The 16,630-nt window shown below is 47.7% G+C and overlaps 1 protein-coding gene across 1 annotated transcript; it reads right to left on the bottom strand.

Annotated features, from left to right (window-relative positions):
* Positions 1 to 1,720: 1,720 nt before the first annotated feature.
* LOC111152272 (mediator of DNA damage checkpoint 1) lies at positions 1,721 to 15,814 on the bottom strand. Its single transcript, XM_022510733.1, has 15 exons — positions 15,774 to 15,814; positions 13,787 to 13,925; positions 12,277 to 12,657; positions 12,122 to 12,191; positions 10,353 to 11,809; positions 9,560 to 9,625; positions 9,294 to 9,383; positions 7,998 to 8,759; positions 7,843 to 7,886; positions 5,138 to 7,390; positions 4,937 to 5,056; positions 4,626 to 4,808; positions 4,399 to 4,524; positions 4,179 to 4,289; positions 1,721 to 2,586 (listed from the first exon to the last, which is right to left on the bottom strand). The coding sequence occupies exons 2-15, from the start codon at positions 13,920 to 13,922 to the stop codon at positions 2,419 to 2,421; spliced, it is 5,967 nt and encodes a 1,988-aa protein (XP_022366441.1). The 5' UTR covers positions 13,923 to 13,925; positions 15,774 to 15,814; the 3' UTR covers positions 1,721 to 2,418.
* Between the last annotated feature and the right edge of the window lie 816 nt (positions 15,815 to 16,630).

The raw sequence follows: 16,630 nt of genomic DNA on the forward strand, positions 1-16,630 counted from the left end.
AGACTCAGTACTCCTACCCTCCTCTCTTAATCAATGCTGTTGTAAACTGTTACCAGACATCTTATGATTCCTCTCCAGATGCACCCTCCACCCTGCTTTCTGCTTCAAGAGGTTGTCCTGAATGGACTGTATCAATGAAAATCACAGCTTTTATTGAGGAAGCCCTCTCTGCAAAACTGCTCCCTCCTCTCAACCTCTAGGACTTAGAGGTGGTCACAAGAGCTATAGGTACTGGAGTACTGCAACATTATGATTTCTCTACACTCTTCCAATTTCTTTGTAAATTTCACTTATTAAACTCTCTCCAAATTACCCTAATTTGACACTGTCGTCATTTCTTGCTGGGACCCTGAGTGATAGAGATACTTCTTATTTGTGCTATAAGCTATAGTATTTATTGGAAGTGTAAGAAAAGGTCTCTAGTCTCCAGAAATTTAAACTGGGGCACTTCAATGTCACTAAGAGTGCACATGAGTGCTAAATAGGGATATAGAGGCAGCTGGTACTGTAAGGAATCCCCTGGACCTCCAGGCCATAGACAGTTTCACACAGTACAGGCTCTGAGTTGCGCAATGGGACTAATATTTATTTGGGTCCTACCATGTGCCACACCTACAATGGCTGTGCTTAACATATATCGAGACATGTTCATGTTTAGAAGTCAGCAGTGTTAAAAGTCAGTAAAGCTCGTGCTCATTCTACTACACCAAAGTTTTACAAACTTAAGTATAATTCACTTGCAGAAAAGTCACAAACTAATCACCCATCTTTTTAAAATTAAAGTGAAATTCACATAACAAAATTAACTATTTCAAATTTTTAAAAAAGATTTTATTTATTTGACAGAGAGTGACAACGAGATTGGGGACACAAGCAGGGGAAGTGGGAGAGGGAGAAGCAGGCCTCCTTCTGGGCAGGGAGCCAGATGCGGGTTTCATCCCAGGACCCTGGAATCATGCCCTGAGCCGAAGGCAGATGCTTAATGACTGAGCCACCCAGGCCCCCAAATTAACTATTTTAAAGAGAAAAATCTAGTGACATTTAATACCTTCATAATCTGTGTAATCACCGTCTCTATCAAGTTCCAAAGTAAAACCCCAGCATTCCAAAATAAAACCCTGCACACATTTTCCCCTTCTCCCAGCTCCTGACAACCACCACTCTACTGTCTCTATGCATTTACCTATTCTAGGTATTTCATGTAAGTAGAATCATCCAAGGTGACTTTTCATGTCTGGCTCCTTTCACTTAGCATAATGCTTTGAGGTTCATCCTCAAAACACTGTAGCATGAATCAGTACTTCACCACCTTTTATGGATGAATAATAGTCCATCGTGTGGATATGCCACATGTATTTATTCAACTGCTGATGAACATTTTTTTTCACCTTTTGGCTCTTGTTTTTTTGTTTTTTCCTTTTGGCTCTTGTTAAGTGCTGATATGAACACTGTGTACAAGTATTTGTTTGAACACAAGTTTTAATTCTTTTGCATATATACCTACTAATGGAGTTACTGGGTCATTTGGGAATTCTATGTCTAATTTTTTGGGAAACTGTCAGACTACTTACCACAGCAGCTGAACCATTTATATTCCTAGCAGCAATGTATAATAAAGGTTCCAATTTCTCCCCACCATTGTAATCAACCAACTTTTAAAATTTAAATTTAAGGGGCACCTGGTTGGCTCAGTTGGTGGAGCGTGAGACTCTTGATCTCAGGGTTGTGAGTTCGAGCCCCATTCTGGGTACAGAACTTACTTTAAAAATAAAATAAGTAAAATTTAAATTTCAGGTATGTTAAAAAAAACTGCACTACACCATAAGGCACAGAGTGAATATTTATTTATCAGAAGTTAAACCTAAGCTTTAATTTTATAAATACTGGAAAAGCAGGCCAGAAAAATGTAGCGATTTGCTCAAAGTCAAAGCTAAAGAATGCTTCTAACAAGATCGAGTGAGAAGAAAGGAAAATATTTTAGAGCATTCCGTAATTCCAACCTTAAATCACCCACTCCAAGCATCCCTTTAAGTTCTTGACACTAAAATTCTTTCCACTATCTTTCAGAAGATGAGTAAGAATCCCAGTAAAAGAGGAAGAGAAATGGTTTGTTTCCAAACAGGAGGCAGGACACTGTGTGTTCCTCATAGCACTAAGTACATCAGTCCTGCTAACGGTAGCCACTTAAGAGATGAGTATGGGATTACCCAACTCTTAAGTGGTTATTTAAGAAATCTGTGGCTCTAAATCTCCCTATCTTTTCGTTTACCAGTAAACCTTTTCAGCCCCACCCATGTTCCAAGACAAATCAGGTCAGTATATCCAAAACCTTTCTAAAACCCTAGGTTCTTTCTTCCAAATCTTTTCTAACACTTTATTTACTGGTCTAGGAGGGAAAAGAGTACTGTGGTGACGTTTTCAGGATGATGACATTTCCAAAGTGGAGAGGATGAAGGCCTCTGGCTTGGCTTCCTGCTTCAGCACTCCTGTCAGCAGGAACTCAGGTGAGAGGATGGGCAGCCCAACCCGAAATGGAATAGAGCATCGAGGGAAGTCCTGGGAGCATGTAATCACAACTCTCTGAGGCTGGGGAAAGACAGAGCAAAGACAAAGTCAGAAGTGAAAAAGAATCCTAGAAGTAGGTTCAGAATCTACTAATCAGTTTTAGCATCACTGAAATAGACCTCTGATATGAAGCATACTTGCTAGAAGTACTCTTGCCAGAAAAGCTGAACCTGAATTTATTCAAGCTTTTAAATTTAACTATAGTTTACAGGAAATGTAAAAGAACAACATAAATTACACAACAAAGGAGCAAACAGAAAAACCCAGACTCAGACATTCTAAAGAACTGACCTGGTTTCTGTAGGAAGTCAATGGAATAAAAAAAAAGGCTAGGTGGGTTGGGGAAGATCCTTTCTAGAGTAAAAGAGAATCAAGAGATATGCAACTGTGGCAATACATGGGTCTTGTTTGAATACTGATATGAATTTTAAAGAGATATTTTTGGCCAACTGGTGAGATCTGGCTAATGGAATATAAGAAAATGACCAAGAAACTATTGTTAATTTTGTTATGGATCAATAATGGCATTGTGATTATGTTAAAAAAAGAAAAAAAAGAAAAGAAAAGAAAAGAAAAAAGAAAGTGCATAGTATCTCAGAGAAGTATACTTTAAGTATAGAGAGGGAAATAATATGAAGTTTGCAGTTTCTTTAAAATAATTTAGCAGGGGTGCCTGGGTGGCTCAGTGGGTTAAAGCCTCTGCCTTCGGCTCAGGTCATGATCTCAGGGTCCTGGGATCGAGCCCTACATCGGGCTCTCTGCTCCGCGGGGAGCCTGCTTCCCCCTCTCTCTGCCTTGCCTTTCTGCCTACTTGTGATCTCTGTCAAATAAATAAATCTTTAAAAAAAATAATTTAGCAAAGAACAAAATGATAAATGGAGAAAATGTAGCAAAGTCTAAACTACCTTGTTAAATCTGAGTGCTTGATATATGGGAGGTTCACTGATAATAGAAGTTTTCTCTCCCTTTGCGTATATTTGAAAAATTTTAAAATATAAAATAAAAATAAATCCACTCGAGGGGAGCCTGGGTGGCTCACTGGGTTGAGCCTCTGCCTTTGGCCCAGGTCATGATCTCAGGGTCCTGGGATCAAACCCCGAATCGGGCTCTCTGCTCAGCAGGGAGCCTGCTTACCCCTCTCTCTCTCTGCCTGCCTCTCTGCTTGTGATCTCTCTCTCTCTCTCTCTATCATATAAATAAATAAAATCTTAAAAAAAAATAAAACAAATAAAAAATAATAAATCCACTCGGAATCAGCAGACTTCTTCATTCCTATCCCTTTACATACTACAGAGCTTCCCCTCACCCTCTCACTTCTTGTGTTCTCGTCCATGTTTGGTTCTCCAACCTTTTCCCATTCTAGCCACCTCTTTACTTGCTTTATTTTTTATTTTTTAAAAATATTTTATTTATTTGACAGAGATCACAAGTAGGCAGAGAGGCAGGCAGAGGTAGGGGGGGAAGTAGGCCCCCTGCCAAACAGAGAACCCAATGCAGGGCTTGATCCCAGGACCCAAGCCGAAGGTAGAGGCCCAACCCACTGAGCCACCCAGGCACCCCCCAGCCACCTCTTTAACTGCCACCTCACCAGATCCAGAACACAGCACTCATACCTTATAGGACCGGGGCATGCTGGGTAGTACAGTGCCTCCACAGCAGCTGATGATCTCTCCCATCTGAGGTGGGGGGGGCTGGACTCCTGGGGTCACGTGGATCTCATAGCCCTAAGAGGAAAAATGGTGGACGTCATAAATGTATGCCCTGAGAGGCCATGAATAGCTGGGGAGCCTCTGGAGGGAAGGCTGAAGCACAGGGCAGAAGACAGCCTCTCACCTCCAGCAACCTTCGCTCTCGAGCCCGGCTCAGGGCATCTCGAAGGCTGAAGCCGAAGTTCTTCTCCTGCTCAGGATCAGTCACCACATATTCATCCGGGGGCAAGAAGCAACCAGCTTTTCGGGACTAAGGACAGTAGCAGTGAGCACACAGGCTCAGCCCAGCCCACCACCCAGCTCTTCTGCCATCAGTTATCTCTGATGGTATGTCCTCTCTTAGACTCTCACCTGGTGCAGCCAGTCCAAGGAGAGGATGGGGATCCCCCGCCCCAGGGCACAGAGGAACTTGACTGTGCGTCGGACTCGATCAGTCACTAGGTGGGAAGCCTCTGCCACTGAGCTGGCCAGACTCCCCCCCAGGGCCAGCACTGCCCGCTCTCCACGGGCATCCACCACTCCTGTGAAAAGTACCTGTGGAGGGGGTTAACCTGAGCTGGTCACAGCAACCCGTACCATCCGCGCCTGTCTCCAAATCCCTAGGTCTCCTCCCATCCTCCCTTGTCTGTCTCCCACCAAGCCCCGTGCCCTTTTTCTCCTACTTTGGGAGCTGTGGACTCTTGGTTAGGTTTGGTGCGTCGAAGGCTGCGGCTTGGGAGTCCCTTGGGCTCCTCCTCTGCTTGGTCTCTCTTTCTCTTGCCTGGTCCTGGAGCCACTACATCCTGAGATTGAGAAAGATCTTGCTGGGAGTTTCTGAGTCTCTAAGCCCTTTCCTAGCTTCACAGGCCCAGCCTTCTCCTCACCTCCTCCTTCCTTGGCCTCTCCATTGGATCTTCTTCCTCTTCCTTGAGGAACACTGTCTTCTGGGTGACTTCCCCTCTTTGGAGCCGTTTTTGAAGTGGGGGTGAATCTACAGTAGCCAAAGGCCTCTTGCAGCTCTGAGAGGCCTTAGGCAGGGGCTCTGGGGTGAACTCTGATCTGCCTGCTCCCTCTACGTTTTGGATCTGGGTAGCATGAGTGGGGGCCTCAGGAAGCTGGGCAAAGGCAGGCTTGGGTGTGGTCCTGAGGGATTCAACTACTCTCACTGCCCCTTGTCTCTGGTTCCTTGAGGACCGAGATTTAGGTTCAGGGAGTGCAGAATAGGGCTCACAGACAATGGGAGCTGTGAGGGACCCATGTTTCCTAGTGGCCCTCAGCTTCCTGCTGCAATTGGCTTGAGAGATGGGCTCAGGGGGAAGACGCTGGTCTGTGGGGACAGGAGACTGGAATTCAGGGGTGGTAAGAACTGGCCCAGCACTTATTCCAGAAGACCTGAGTGTCTTACCCTGACAACCCTGAGCCTTAGGGGTGACCAGCTCATCTGCTGGGGTGAGAGATTCAAGGTCAGGGGCTCTGAGCTCAGTTGGTTGGGGGATCTTGACAAAGGACCTATGTGTCTTGCCCCGAGTGGCCCGAGATGTGGGCTCAGGAGTGACAGGCTGATCTGTGGAGAAGGAAGGCTGGAGTTCAGGGGCTGTGGGGGCAATTGGCTCAGAGGTCTTGATAGAGGACCTTTGTGTCCTGCCCCGAGTGGCCGGAGAGATGAGTTTGGGGGTGACAGGCTGGTCTGTGGGGGTGGAAGCCTGGAGCTCAGGGACTGTGGAGACAATTGATTTAGGGGTCTTGCTAGAAGACCTAGGTGTCCTGCCCCGAGATGTACGTTTGGGGGTGACAGGCTGGCCTCCAGGGGTGGTAGGCTGGGGCTTAGGGGTTGTGGGGACAATTGGCTCAGGGGTCTTGATAGAAGACCTGGGTGTCCTGCCCTGAGATGTGGGTTTGGGGATGACAGGCTGGTCTGTGGGGATGGAAGGCTGGATTTCAGGAGCTATTGGGATAACTGGCTCAGGGGTCTTGCCAGAAGACCTATGTGTCCTGCTATGAGGGGCCCCAGATGTGGGCTCAGTGATGACAGGCTGGTCTTTGGAGGTGGAAGGCTGGAGTTCAGGGGCTGTGGGGACAGTTGGTTCAGGAGTCTTGACAGAGGATCTACGTGTCCTGCCCCAAGTGACCCTAGATGTGGGCTCAGGGGTGACAGGCTGGTCTGTGGCGATGGAAGGCTGGACTTCAGGAGCTGTTGGGACATGTGGCTCAGGGGTCTTACCAGAAGACCTATGTGTCCTGCTGTGAGTGGCCCCAGATATGGGCTCAGTGATGACAGACTGGTCTTTGGAGGTGGAAGGCTGGAGTTCAGGGACTGTGGGGACAGTTGGTTCAGGAGTCTTCATAGAGGACCTACGTGTACGGCCCCAAGTGACCCTAGATGTGCGCTCAGGGGTGACAGGCTGGTCTTTGGAAGTAGAAGGCTGGACCTCAGGGGCTGTGGGGATAACTGTTTTGGGAGTCTTGACAGAAGACCTATGTGCCCTGCCCTGAGTGGCTGTGGAGACAACTGGTTCAGGGGTCTTTACAGATTTACGGGTCCTGCTCTGAGATATGAGCTCAGTAGCGGCAGGTTGCTCCTTGGAGGTGGAAGGCTGGACTGCAGGGACTATAGGAACAACCAGTTCAGGGGTCTTGACAGAAAACCTATGTGTTCTACCCCGAGTGACCTGCAATGTTGACTCAGGGATGACAGGCTGGTCTTTGGAGGTGGAAGTCTGGAGCTCAGGGGCTGTGGGGACAACTGGTTCAGGGGTCATGACAGAGGACCTACGTGTCCTGCCCCGAGTGACCTGAGATGTGAGCTCAGGACTGAGGGGCTGGTCTGTGGGGATGGTAGATTGAGGTTCAAGGGCTAAAGAAGAAACTGCAGAGGGTGTCTTCCTGGAGGACCCTCGGAGCCTGACTTTGGATTTTGAGTGGAGAGGCTCCATGTCTGAGGACAAGGTAGTCTCTGGAACTTCCTGATTCCCATTTTGTCTGGTCCTGGGAATGGGCTCTAAAGAAGATGGAGAGGGAGAAAGGAAGGGCTGGGGCACAGGATGTTTTTGACTCTGAGAGAGGAGGGAGTTGTGGTGGAGGGTTGAGGCTTCAGGCATTGCAGGAGGCAGACAAGCATCTGCAGATTCCTGATCACCCTGAGGAGAAACAGAAGCAAGTGAGGGAAGAAGAGGCAGAGAGAAGAGAGACAGTACTTGGATATGTTCTTAATACTTGTTTATGGTTAGAGTGTGTTCCTGGCATTTCACTTATCTATGACCTCCCTTCCACGAGACTGGGAACTTCCTAGGGAGGGAGCAGTCCTCATTCTCACAGACCTCTCCTCATGCCAGCAGTGTTCTCCACAGATAGATGATGATAATAAAAGGATGGTTGGAAAAAGGGAAAAGACATGAAAAAATGGATGTTCTGAGTCAGATAGAGGGAGATAGAACTTGGGAAACAGATATGGAAAATGACAGGTTGAAAGGAAAGGCACAGAAGCCAACTAAGGAGTGGTGACATCCGAAGAAAATCGGGAAGATGGAGGAGTAGACTAAAGCAAGGTCAGGTGAAGGGGCAGTGAAGAGGTAGAAAAAGCAGCTCTCACCGCAGAGGCCTTCTCAGCAGGTGGCATCTTGCAAGTCCAGGGGCCTAGAGAGAAAGTAAAAGCAAGTGGAGCTGAGGTCTAAGAGTTGAGACACTTAGGGGTTGATTAGCACAAGGGCTGTGTACCATCTTGGGTTTCCCTCTGCCTTCACTTACCTCTCTGCTGCCTCCTGGGGCTCATCAGGGTTCCACCTGACTGGTTCCCAGAAGCTCCTGGGGTTGAAGTGAGTCCCTGATGGTCTCCTGTCCCTGCTCTAGGCTCTGGTGTTAGATGGGAGGCCTGCCCTTCCTGGTCCTGGCTCCCTTTCTCTGTTTCCCCTCTCTGTGGGCTGCTCTCCAGTTTTTCTTCTGGTACCTCAATGCCTAATCCACTTGGCTCATCTTCTCTCTCTAGTACTAGTTTCTCTGCTTCTCTCTCAAATACTTCTCTTGCAAGAGTCTGCTTTCCTATCTCTTCCTCTTGTACTTCCCTGGGTATCTCAATTTCTATGTTTAAAGTCTCCATATTCCTTTCAATACTTGCGCTTTTTACCTTTTGGTCAGACTCTTGTCCCTGATTATCTCTAGCTAACATCTGTTTCCCTCTGATTAATTCTTCTTCTATAACATCTTCTCTCTCTTCTGCTGGCAGGTTCTTGGTTTCCCTGTTCAACAGTCCTCTCTCAGGGGTCATCCCCTCTGTACCCCTTGGTGTACCCATGCCTTTCTCCACAGTCTGCATCCCTCTGCCTTGAGTCCCCAGTGCCTCTTCATGAACTGGGATCTCTGGATGTTGGGCTTGTGGTGTTGTCCTAGGTGTAGAGGGGCAAGATCCATGGGCATCAAGATGGGCAGCAATGGGCTGGGGCTCAGAGGCCTCAGACTCTCTCGGACAGAATGGCTGTGTTGCCAAGACTTCCCATGGCTCATCCAGGGCACCTGGAGGTAAAGAGTCAAAAGAGGAGAGAAATGCAGATTGAAAATTTAATAGGTTGAGAAAAGATTAAGAGAAATTAATTATAACAGGGGTGCCTGGGTGGCTCAGTCAGTTAAGCATCTGCCTCCAGCTCAGATCATGATCTCAGGGTCCTGAAACTGAGCCCCACATCAGGGTCCCTGCTCAGTGGGGAGCTTGCTTCTCCCTCTCCCTCTGCCCCCTCACCCATTCATGTGGGTGCGCGCGCGCGCACTCTCTCTCTCTCAAATAAATAAATAAAATCTTTCAAAGAAAAAATTCATGAATAATAAACCTAAGTGGATTATTAAAGGAAGGCTTGGAATAAAGAGGACAATCACTACATTTAATATTTGTCTAAGTTAAGACCCCACATGCACATAGAAGTTCTCATAGCAGCCTCTTTAAAAATGATGGAGATGGAGAAACATTAGCAGAAGAGTCAAAGATTATGAAAGAAACATGAGGGAAAAGCAATGATGCCAAGTTAGGGGCATGAAGGCTAGAATTTCTTATACCTGGGGCCTGGAAACTGCAACAGGAAGGGCCAGGCTCTTGGGGTAGAGTAACCAGGAAGGCCTGGGTAGCTTCATCCTCCATGCTCTGGACTGTTGGACAAGAAAAGCTGGCTCAAGCATAGCTCCTCCAGAGAACTCTAGGCTCCCATTCCTGGCCTCCTGGCCTCCTGGCCCACCCACACCAGTATTCACAACCTTCAAGGACCACCAGTCTGGGCTCCCAGTTCCCACTTGTGCCAACATCCATATGACATGGATGTCCTCACCTTCTGGGCTCTGATTCTCTCTCTCCACAAAGCACTGGGTAGCCTGTAGGTCCAGGTCTTCAGAATCTGAGAGGGGAAAATATAAGATAGATAATAGAAAGTCCTATCTGGGTATACCTGGGTGACTCAGTCAGTTAACTGTCTGCCTTCAGCTCAGGTCATGATCCCAGGGTTCTGGGATCAAGCCCCCTGTTGGGCTCCTTGCTCAGTGGGGAGCCTGCTTCTCCCTCTGCCTGCTGCTCTCTCTCTAACAAATAAATAAAACCTTAAAAAAAAAAAAGTCTTATCTGACACTTCCATATTCTTTCTCTCCCATTTTCTCCGTAGCCCCAAGCCCTCTGTAATGGACCAAATGTTTGTATTCCCACCCAAATTCATATGTTGAAACCTAATTTCCAATGTGACTTTATTAGGAGGTAAGTTCTTTGGGAGATGATTAGGTCATGAGGGTAGAACCCACATGAATGGGACTAGTACCCTTATAAAAGAGACCCCAGAATTCCCTTTGTGCCCGTTCTGCCATGTGACGACACAGTGAGAAGACAGCTGCCTATGAAGAGGAAGCAGTCTTCAGGAGAACATGACTATACTGGCACTCCGATCTGCGACTTCCCAGCCTTCACAACTATGAGAAAAAATTTCTGTTGTTTATAAACCAGCCAGCCTATGGCATTCTGTTATAGCAGCTCAAATAGACTAGGAAACCCTATAAGCATTCTTTTATTTATTTATTTACTATTGTTATTTTTGCATTCTTTCTTTTAGGAGTCAAGGGAGGAAGTCCAGCACTTACCACCATGGTTGTCCCCAGAGTCCTTGGTCCTGTCCACACGTAATTCTCTCTCCCTTTCTGTGGGGGTCTGGGCTCCCTCTCTCTGCGGCTGGATGGGTTCCCCTGAAGTGCCTGTGTCCACCACAAGATCTGTAAGGTTCTCCCTCGAGACAGGGAGAAGATCCTGCTCTACCTGTGACACAAGGGATTCACCCTGGGCCCTTGCCTCAAGAGCTCTCTCCTGCTCAAGAACAGCTGCAGCCCATTCCGTCCCAGCGTCCCCTTCTGCTGGAAGCTGGCACTTTCCTCTATCTGCCACCACTGAGGCTGCTAAGGATGTGCCCTCTTCTGCATCTGTCTCACAGTCCCCAGGGGGAGGAGGCTGGGTTTCCTCTAGATGCATCACAGGCAGCTTTGCTTGGCCCCCTTCCACTTCCACATTTGTTTGATTTGTCCATACCATAGGCACCTGATGCTTCTCTACAAGTGTAATGGCTGGTCCTGATAGGGCTTTCTCCTCCACTTGTGTGTTGATGTCCACTGTGGCAGAGGCTTGGCTTCTCTGCAGATGGACCCCAAGTGAGCTGTTATCTTCGTCTACCCCTAGATCACAGTCTCGGAGAGGAGACTGCCTTTTTTCTGAATATGCCTTGTCTATATGACACTTGGGAACAGTTCCTTTCTTTTCGATTGGGAGCCCCTCCTCCTCAGAGTCTGTGTCACTGTCTCTCCCAGCAGAGGTTTGGTTTTGCTCCAGAAGAGCCACAGGTTGGGCCCTGCTCTCTTCCACATCAGTATCTCTGTTCCATGTATCGGCTTGGCTCTCTTTCAGACGTGCCAAAGTGAGTGCTGCTAAGACTTCTTCCTCATCATCTGTATTGCTGTCAATCACCACGGAGGCTTGGTTTCTCTCCGGAGGGACTGCCAGTTGGAACTCACTTTCTTCCACATCTGTATCACTACTGGCTGGGCTCTCCTGCAGATGTACCAAAGCAGGTGCCTGAGGACTCTTTGTACTAATTTCGTGGAGGATTTGCCTCTTCTTCGTAGGAACTACAGCTGGGGTTGCAGGGATCCCTTCTTCTTCCACATCAGTATCACTGTCTGTGAAGCCAGAAGGCTGGGCCCTTTCCCAGTGGACCTCAGCAGGCCTGCTCTCATCCATATCTGTGTCACTGTCCTCCTCAGCAGTTTGGTTTCTTGCCAGAGTGGCCCCAAGTGGGACCACCCCATTCCTTGCATCCCTCTCAACTTCTGTGCCATTGTTCCTCTCCTTCACTGAACACTGATCCTTTTCAAGCTGGATTTCAGTTGCCACAGCTGTAGGCTGTTCTGTCTCTGCAGTGGAGCCTCTTCTGGCAGCTAAGGAGGCCTCTCCTGCTGCTGGATGCTGACTTTCTTCCTCATCTGTGTCACTGTCCAGGTTGAAGGCAAATGGTGGCCCAGGGCCATCTGGGGCAGAAGGCCCCTCTTCATCACTGCAAAGGGAAGAGAAGGGAAAGAGTCTATAGCATCTGTTTCCCAAGAAGGAATACTCCGCTCAGCTATGAGCTCCATAAGGGCAGACACAAGGCAGTAGCTGTTTTCTGGTTTTTGTGGGTGTTTTTTTCCTCTCTCCAGCAATTAGTTCTCTACTTGGCACAATCAGAGGTGCTCAATCAAAGTTCAGCTGAGTGAAAGAGTATGTGCAATTCCCCACTTTCATGATAAGCATCTCTTGCAGATGGATCCTACAGTCCCTGGTTCCTCCTCCTTTTGAAGACTCAAGTATCTGGCCCTTTGGCACTCACCTCTCTGGAACTACTGCTGCCAAAGGGGAGGTCCTTGGTCCTTTCATCACACACCTTTCAGAAGGAGAATCTGTCAAGAGTAGAAAGGAGTAAGTTGACTGTTTTATACTCACGATCTCCATCTTCTCACCCACCCTCCCAATACACAGACATACCTACTTCCTCCTCTGAGTCCTCAGCCAACAGGAGCCTCTGGGGTTGAGTTCCTCCCTGTACCCTGGGTGTCTCTTCTACAGTTAGAGGGCCCCGGGAAACAAAGGGCAGGGGGACATTCAGGCGATGGTACTGGCAGGGCAAGTCAGCAAAGAGAATCAACTCCTGGTCCCTCAGGCGGTGACTCACCCCTGGGCTTAGGACCTTAGGAGGCCTTAGGACTTGAGTACCATTGAGGCTGCCACAATCTTGGAGGACAGGTGCTTTGTCCCAGGCCAAAATTTCAATCACTGCATGTTGTTTGGAGATGGATGAAAAGGGCAGGGTCACAGAGCAATCAGGCATTCGGCCCACCATATTCTTCCCGAGATACAGGGGGAAATCTAAGAATTAAAGAGGCAGATAAGTTAAAGCTTGAGTCTTGGCCTGCTATCAGGAAAATATTCCTATTAAGTACTCCACTACTAACTCAAGATCCCCACACACATAAGAAAAACAAAAGACAGTCAACCCTGTCAGGAATCCCTCACTTTTTTTTTTTTTTTTTAAAGATTTTATTTATTCATTTGACAGAGACACAGAGAGATCACAAGTACGGAGAGAGGCAGACAGAGAGAGAGGGGGAAGCAGGATCCCCACCGAGCGGAGAGCCTGATACAGGGCTCCATCCTAGGACCCTGAGATCATGACCTGAGCCAAAGGCAGACACTTAACCCACTGAGCTACCCAGGGGCTCCAGGACCCCCTCACTCTTGAGAGCTTTTCCTTATATCTTCACTTAATAAACTTGTTGCTTTACTTACACACACACACACACACACACACACACACACACACACGACTGCAGAAGACCTAAGTATTGAAGAATATAAGCAATGTGTTATTCATTGTCAATACCCTATCCATCCATATTGGATTTTTTTCTGTTGTGGTAAAATATATGAAAAATTTACTATTTAACCATTTTTTTTTTTTTTAAAGATTTTATTTATTTATTTGCCAGAGAGAGAGAGAGAGAGAGAGAGCGTGCGAGAGTGAGCACAAGCAGATAGAGTGGCAGGCAGAGGCAGAGGGAGAAGCAGGCTCCCTGCTGAGCAAGGAGCCCGATGTGGGACTCGATCCCAGGACGCTGGGATCATGACCTGAGCCGAAGGCAGCGGCTTAACCCACTGAGCCACCCAGGCGTCCCTATTTAACCATTTTTAAGTGTACAGTTCAGTGGCATTAAGTACATTCACATTGTTGTGCAACTATCACCACCATCCATTTCCAGACCATGCTGGATTTTCATATGAATCTCTTCATCTTCTCCTACCAAAGTAAAACTGAGCCCACTGAGCCCAGGGTACTTGCCTGAAACAATCAACTCAATCAGGCCCCTCCTCTGCATTCCCAGTGAAACATTTTTTCAGATCTCCTTGAAACATGTATAAGCTTCTTACAACCCTCCAACTACCTCCCCACAAAAATAACAGGCCTATACCAGTACTTTAGCATCCAATAACCTCTGACCTTTTTCTGGTCCATGGGCACTACTGAAGATATGCAATCGCCCTACGGGCTCCAAGCTACACCCTAAGGATTCACTGGGTCTCTCTGTCTCCTCCTCTTCTTCAACCTCCCAGTTAATAGCCTGGGTGTCCTCCATGACCTGGGAAGGAAACGCATTATCATCATCTCTATCACAGGTCCACACACACAGCCTTAAAGAGGAGGCTGATAACTGGGGTAAATCTGGAGAGCTGTGATGGTTGACATTTCTCCTTCTGACAATCATCCTGTTATTACCTTTCTGAAACATTTCAAAAATATTTGTGATTATAACAAACATAAATATTACGGGAGAGGGAATAAATATTAGAAGGTCCCAAGTACACAAACTATACAAATGCATGTGCTTACGTATAGAGACAAACATTTTGAGAAACAATGCTTAGCCTTGTGGTATACAATACACTGACAGTTTTCACTCTTTTTTTCCCCCATCCACTATTGTTTAAATGCTGATCTGCAACCCACTAAATTGATTTCACTATCCACTACTGGGTTGGAACCCACAGTTTGAAAAAAACATTTTAAAGGGAGCTAAACTTTGCCAAGCATCAGCTGTGTGTTGGGCACTGTGTTATGTGTCAGGCATAATAGACATACGAGGCATGCATTTGGGAAACCAAAGCTAAAAATATTAAATGACTTGCTCAGGATAACACAGCAGGTAGGTGGAAAGGACAGGAATAAATGTGCTTCTGCAAAACCCAGGCTTTTTATATTTTACCAGAACGTCACAGTGTGATCAAACTAAGCTGCAAAGAATCCTAACAGCTGACATACATAGAGGTTTGCTATGTGTGAAGCACTGCTCTAGTTACTTTACAATGAGAGACTCCCTTAATCCTCACAAGAACCTTGTAAACTACTATTATTATATTCCATTTATCAGGCTAAGCAACTGAAACACAGGTGGGTTAAGGAACTTGCCCAAGATCACCAAGATACTGTCTGTTTAATATTTGGTGGCTTTCCATGCCCACGGGATAAAATAAAATCTCAACTCCTTAGCAAGACCCTCCATTATCTGAACCTCAGGTCCTGCTCCCCTCTACCAAAGCCTATGTTTCAGCCGCATGGACCTTCTTCCCAATTTCTGAACACCCTGTTCCTGTTGTTCCCCACACCTGCATGCCTTAGCCAGTTCCTTGGCCCTTCATTCCTAGTTTTCTGGTCCAACTTTTACCCATAGTTTATGATTCAGTTCAAAGGTCACTTTCCTGGAATTGCCCTTGCCTTCTAGTGTTCTTCGTGTACCCACATGGTCCCCATTGGTCATTGAACTTGTACTTCCCCTAATCCTTCTCACTATATTGTAACCATTCTATTTCTGCCTTCACAGACCCTCTGGAGAACCGGACCAGCAGAACTGTGTCTTTTCCCCTAGGCCCCATCATATTCATTCGACAGTACCTACTGTGCACCGGGTACTGTTCAAAGAGACAGTACCTATTGTGCACCTGGTACTGTTCAAAGAGCTCGGGATACATTCTTCACAAACCAAACGTCAAATTAACCCTGCCCTCCTGATGAAAGGACAAATGAAAGGTGATGAAAAGTCAACACAGTATGGGTGGAAATCACTCCGAAAGATGCCACCGCAGAGGTTAACTGTTGACTGGGAAATTAGGCCGCGTCCATGGGGATAGTGCTAACTCTGGCCTAAAGAATGGAGAACTCAGCGGGAGCCCAGGGCCCTTGGCGCCAATCCAGTGGGCCACCATCTTTGAACTCCACCCCAGGGGGCTCCCTCCAGGTTCCAGGTCCCACGTTTCCCCGTCTTCATACCTAAACTCGGGGAGGGACGTCAAGGAAGGATGAGTATTATAATCCCGAGAAACAACCTTCCAAGTGTCCTCCGCCCAGTCGCGCCCAAGGCACGCCCCTCCCGCCCTCCGAGAGAACCAAGATGGCTTCCGAGGAGCGGTGGGCGAGGCCCCCCAGAACTCACCTACTTTGAGTCTCCGCGCGCGCGCCACCAGTAACGGCCGCGACCCGGTGGCGCTGGAGCGCGGGCCGCGAGGGCGCCGATAAGCTGATTGGCTCCTGCTGCTGCCTGTCACAGTCCCGCTGCGCGACGATTGACGAAGCTCCCAGCCCAGAGGCCCAGCCAGAGCCTCGCCCCCGCCCCCGTAACAGCTCAAAGGGGCGGCTTTTCCTGGGCTCTTGAAATTGATTGAGGGAGGCGGCAATCGGAGGCTGCGGTGCGCGCACGGAATGGTGCACCTCGATTGGGCAGCTCCAAGGCACAACCCACTGCTGCTTCACCCTCCGCTGCCCACTTCCCGCGCAGATTTCCAAACCGCGACCACAGAGTCTGGGCGCCGCTGGCGGATAGAGGGGCTTACTAGTGCCGTCGCCGGATGCGTCTACTACGGCGGTAGAACCCTTCCTCGGTCCTCCCAGACATGGAGTCCGCTGACTCATGAGAAACGAAAATGAGGCGCGGGTTGCAGTCGTGGCCAGAGGCTGCAGTTTGGAGAACTGCCCGTAGGCGTGGCGTTTGATGCCTCTCCATCGCAGTGGAACTTCAGTTCCTTTTGATTTGGCTTTTTCTTTTCTTTTTTTTAGTGGAAGTTCTGTCCTTTCCTCCCGGAGACTACATACCTGATGGACATTTGGAGGTCATTTTCCTAAGGATCCGTAGGCGAAGAGGGAGAATTGTTTTGTTAACTATTTTAAAGGTTGAGGTCTTTCAAAAGGTGGAGGAAGGTTGATAAAAATCATATTTCATTGTACTAAGACGAGAAGAGAATAGTAACAATTGGATTATGTATGTACTTTAGGAAGTCCTTTTGCATTCATTAT

This window comes from Enhydra lutris, unplaced genomic scaffold (assembly GCF_002288905.1).
Source record: "Enhydra lutris kenyoni isolate GAN:26980312 unplaced genomic scaffold, ASM228890v2 scaffoldscaffold28, whole genome shotgun sequence".
Taxonomy (NCBI): Eukaryota; Metazoa; Chordata; class Mammalia; order Carnivora; family Mustelidae; genus Enhydra; species Enhydra lutris.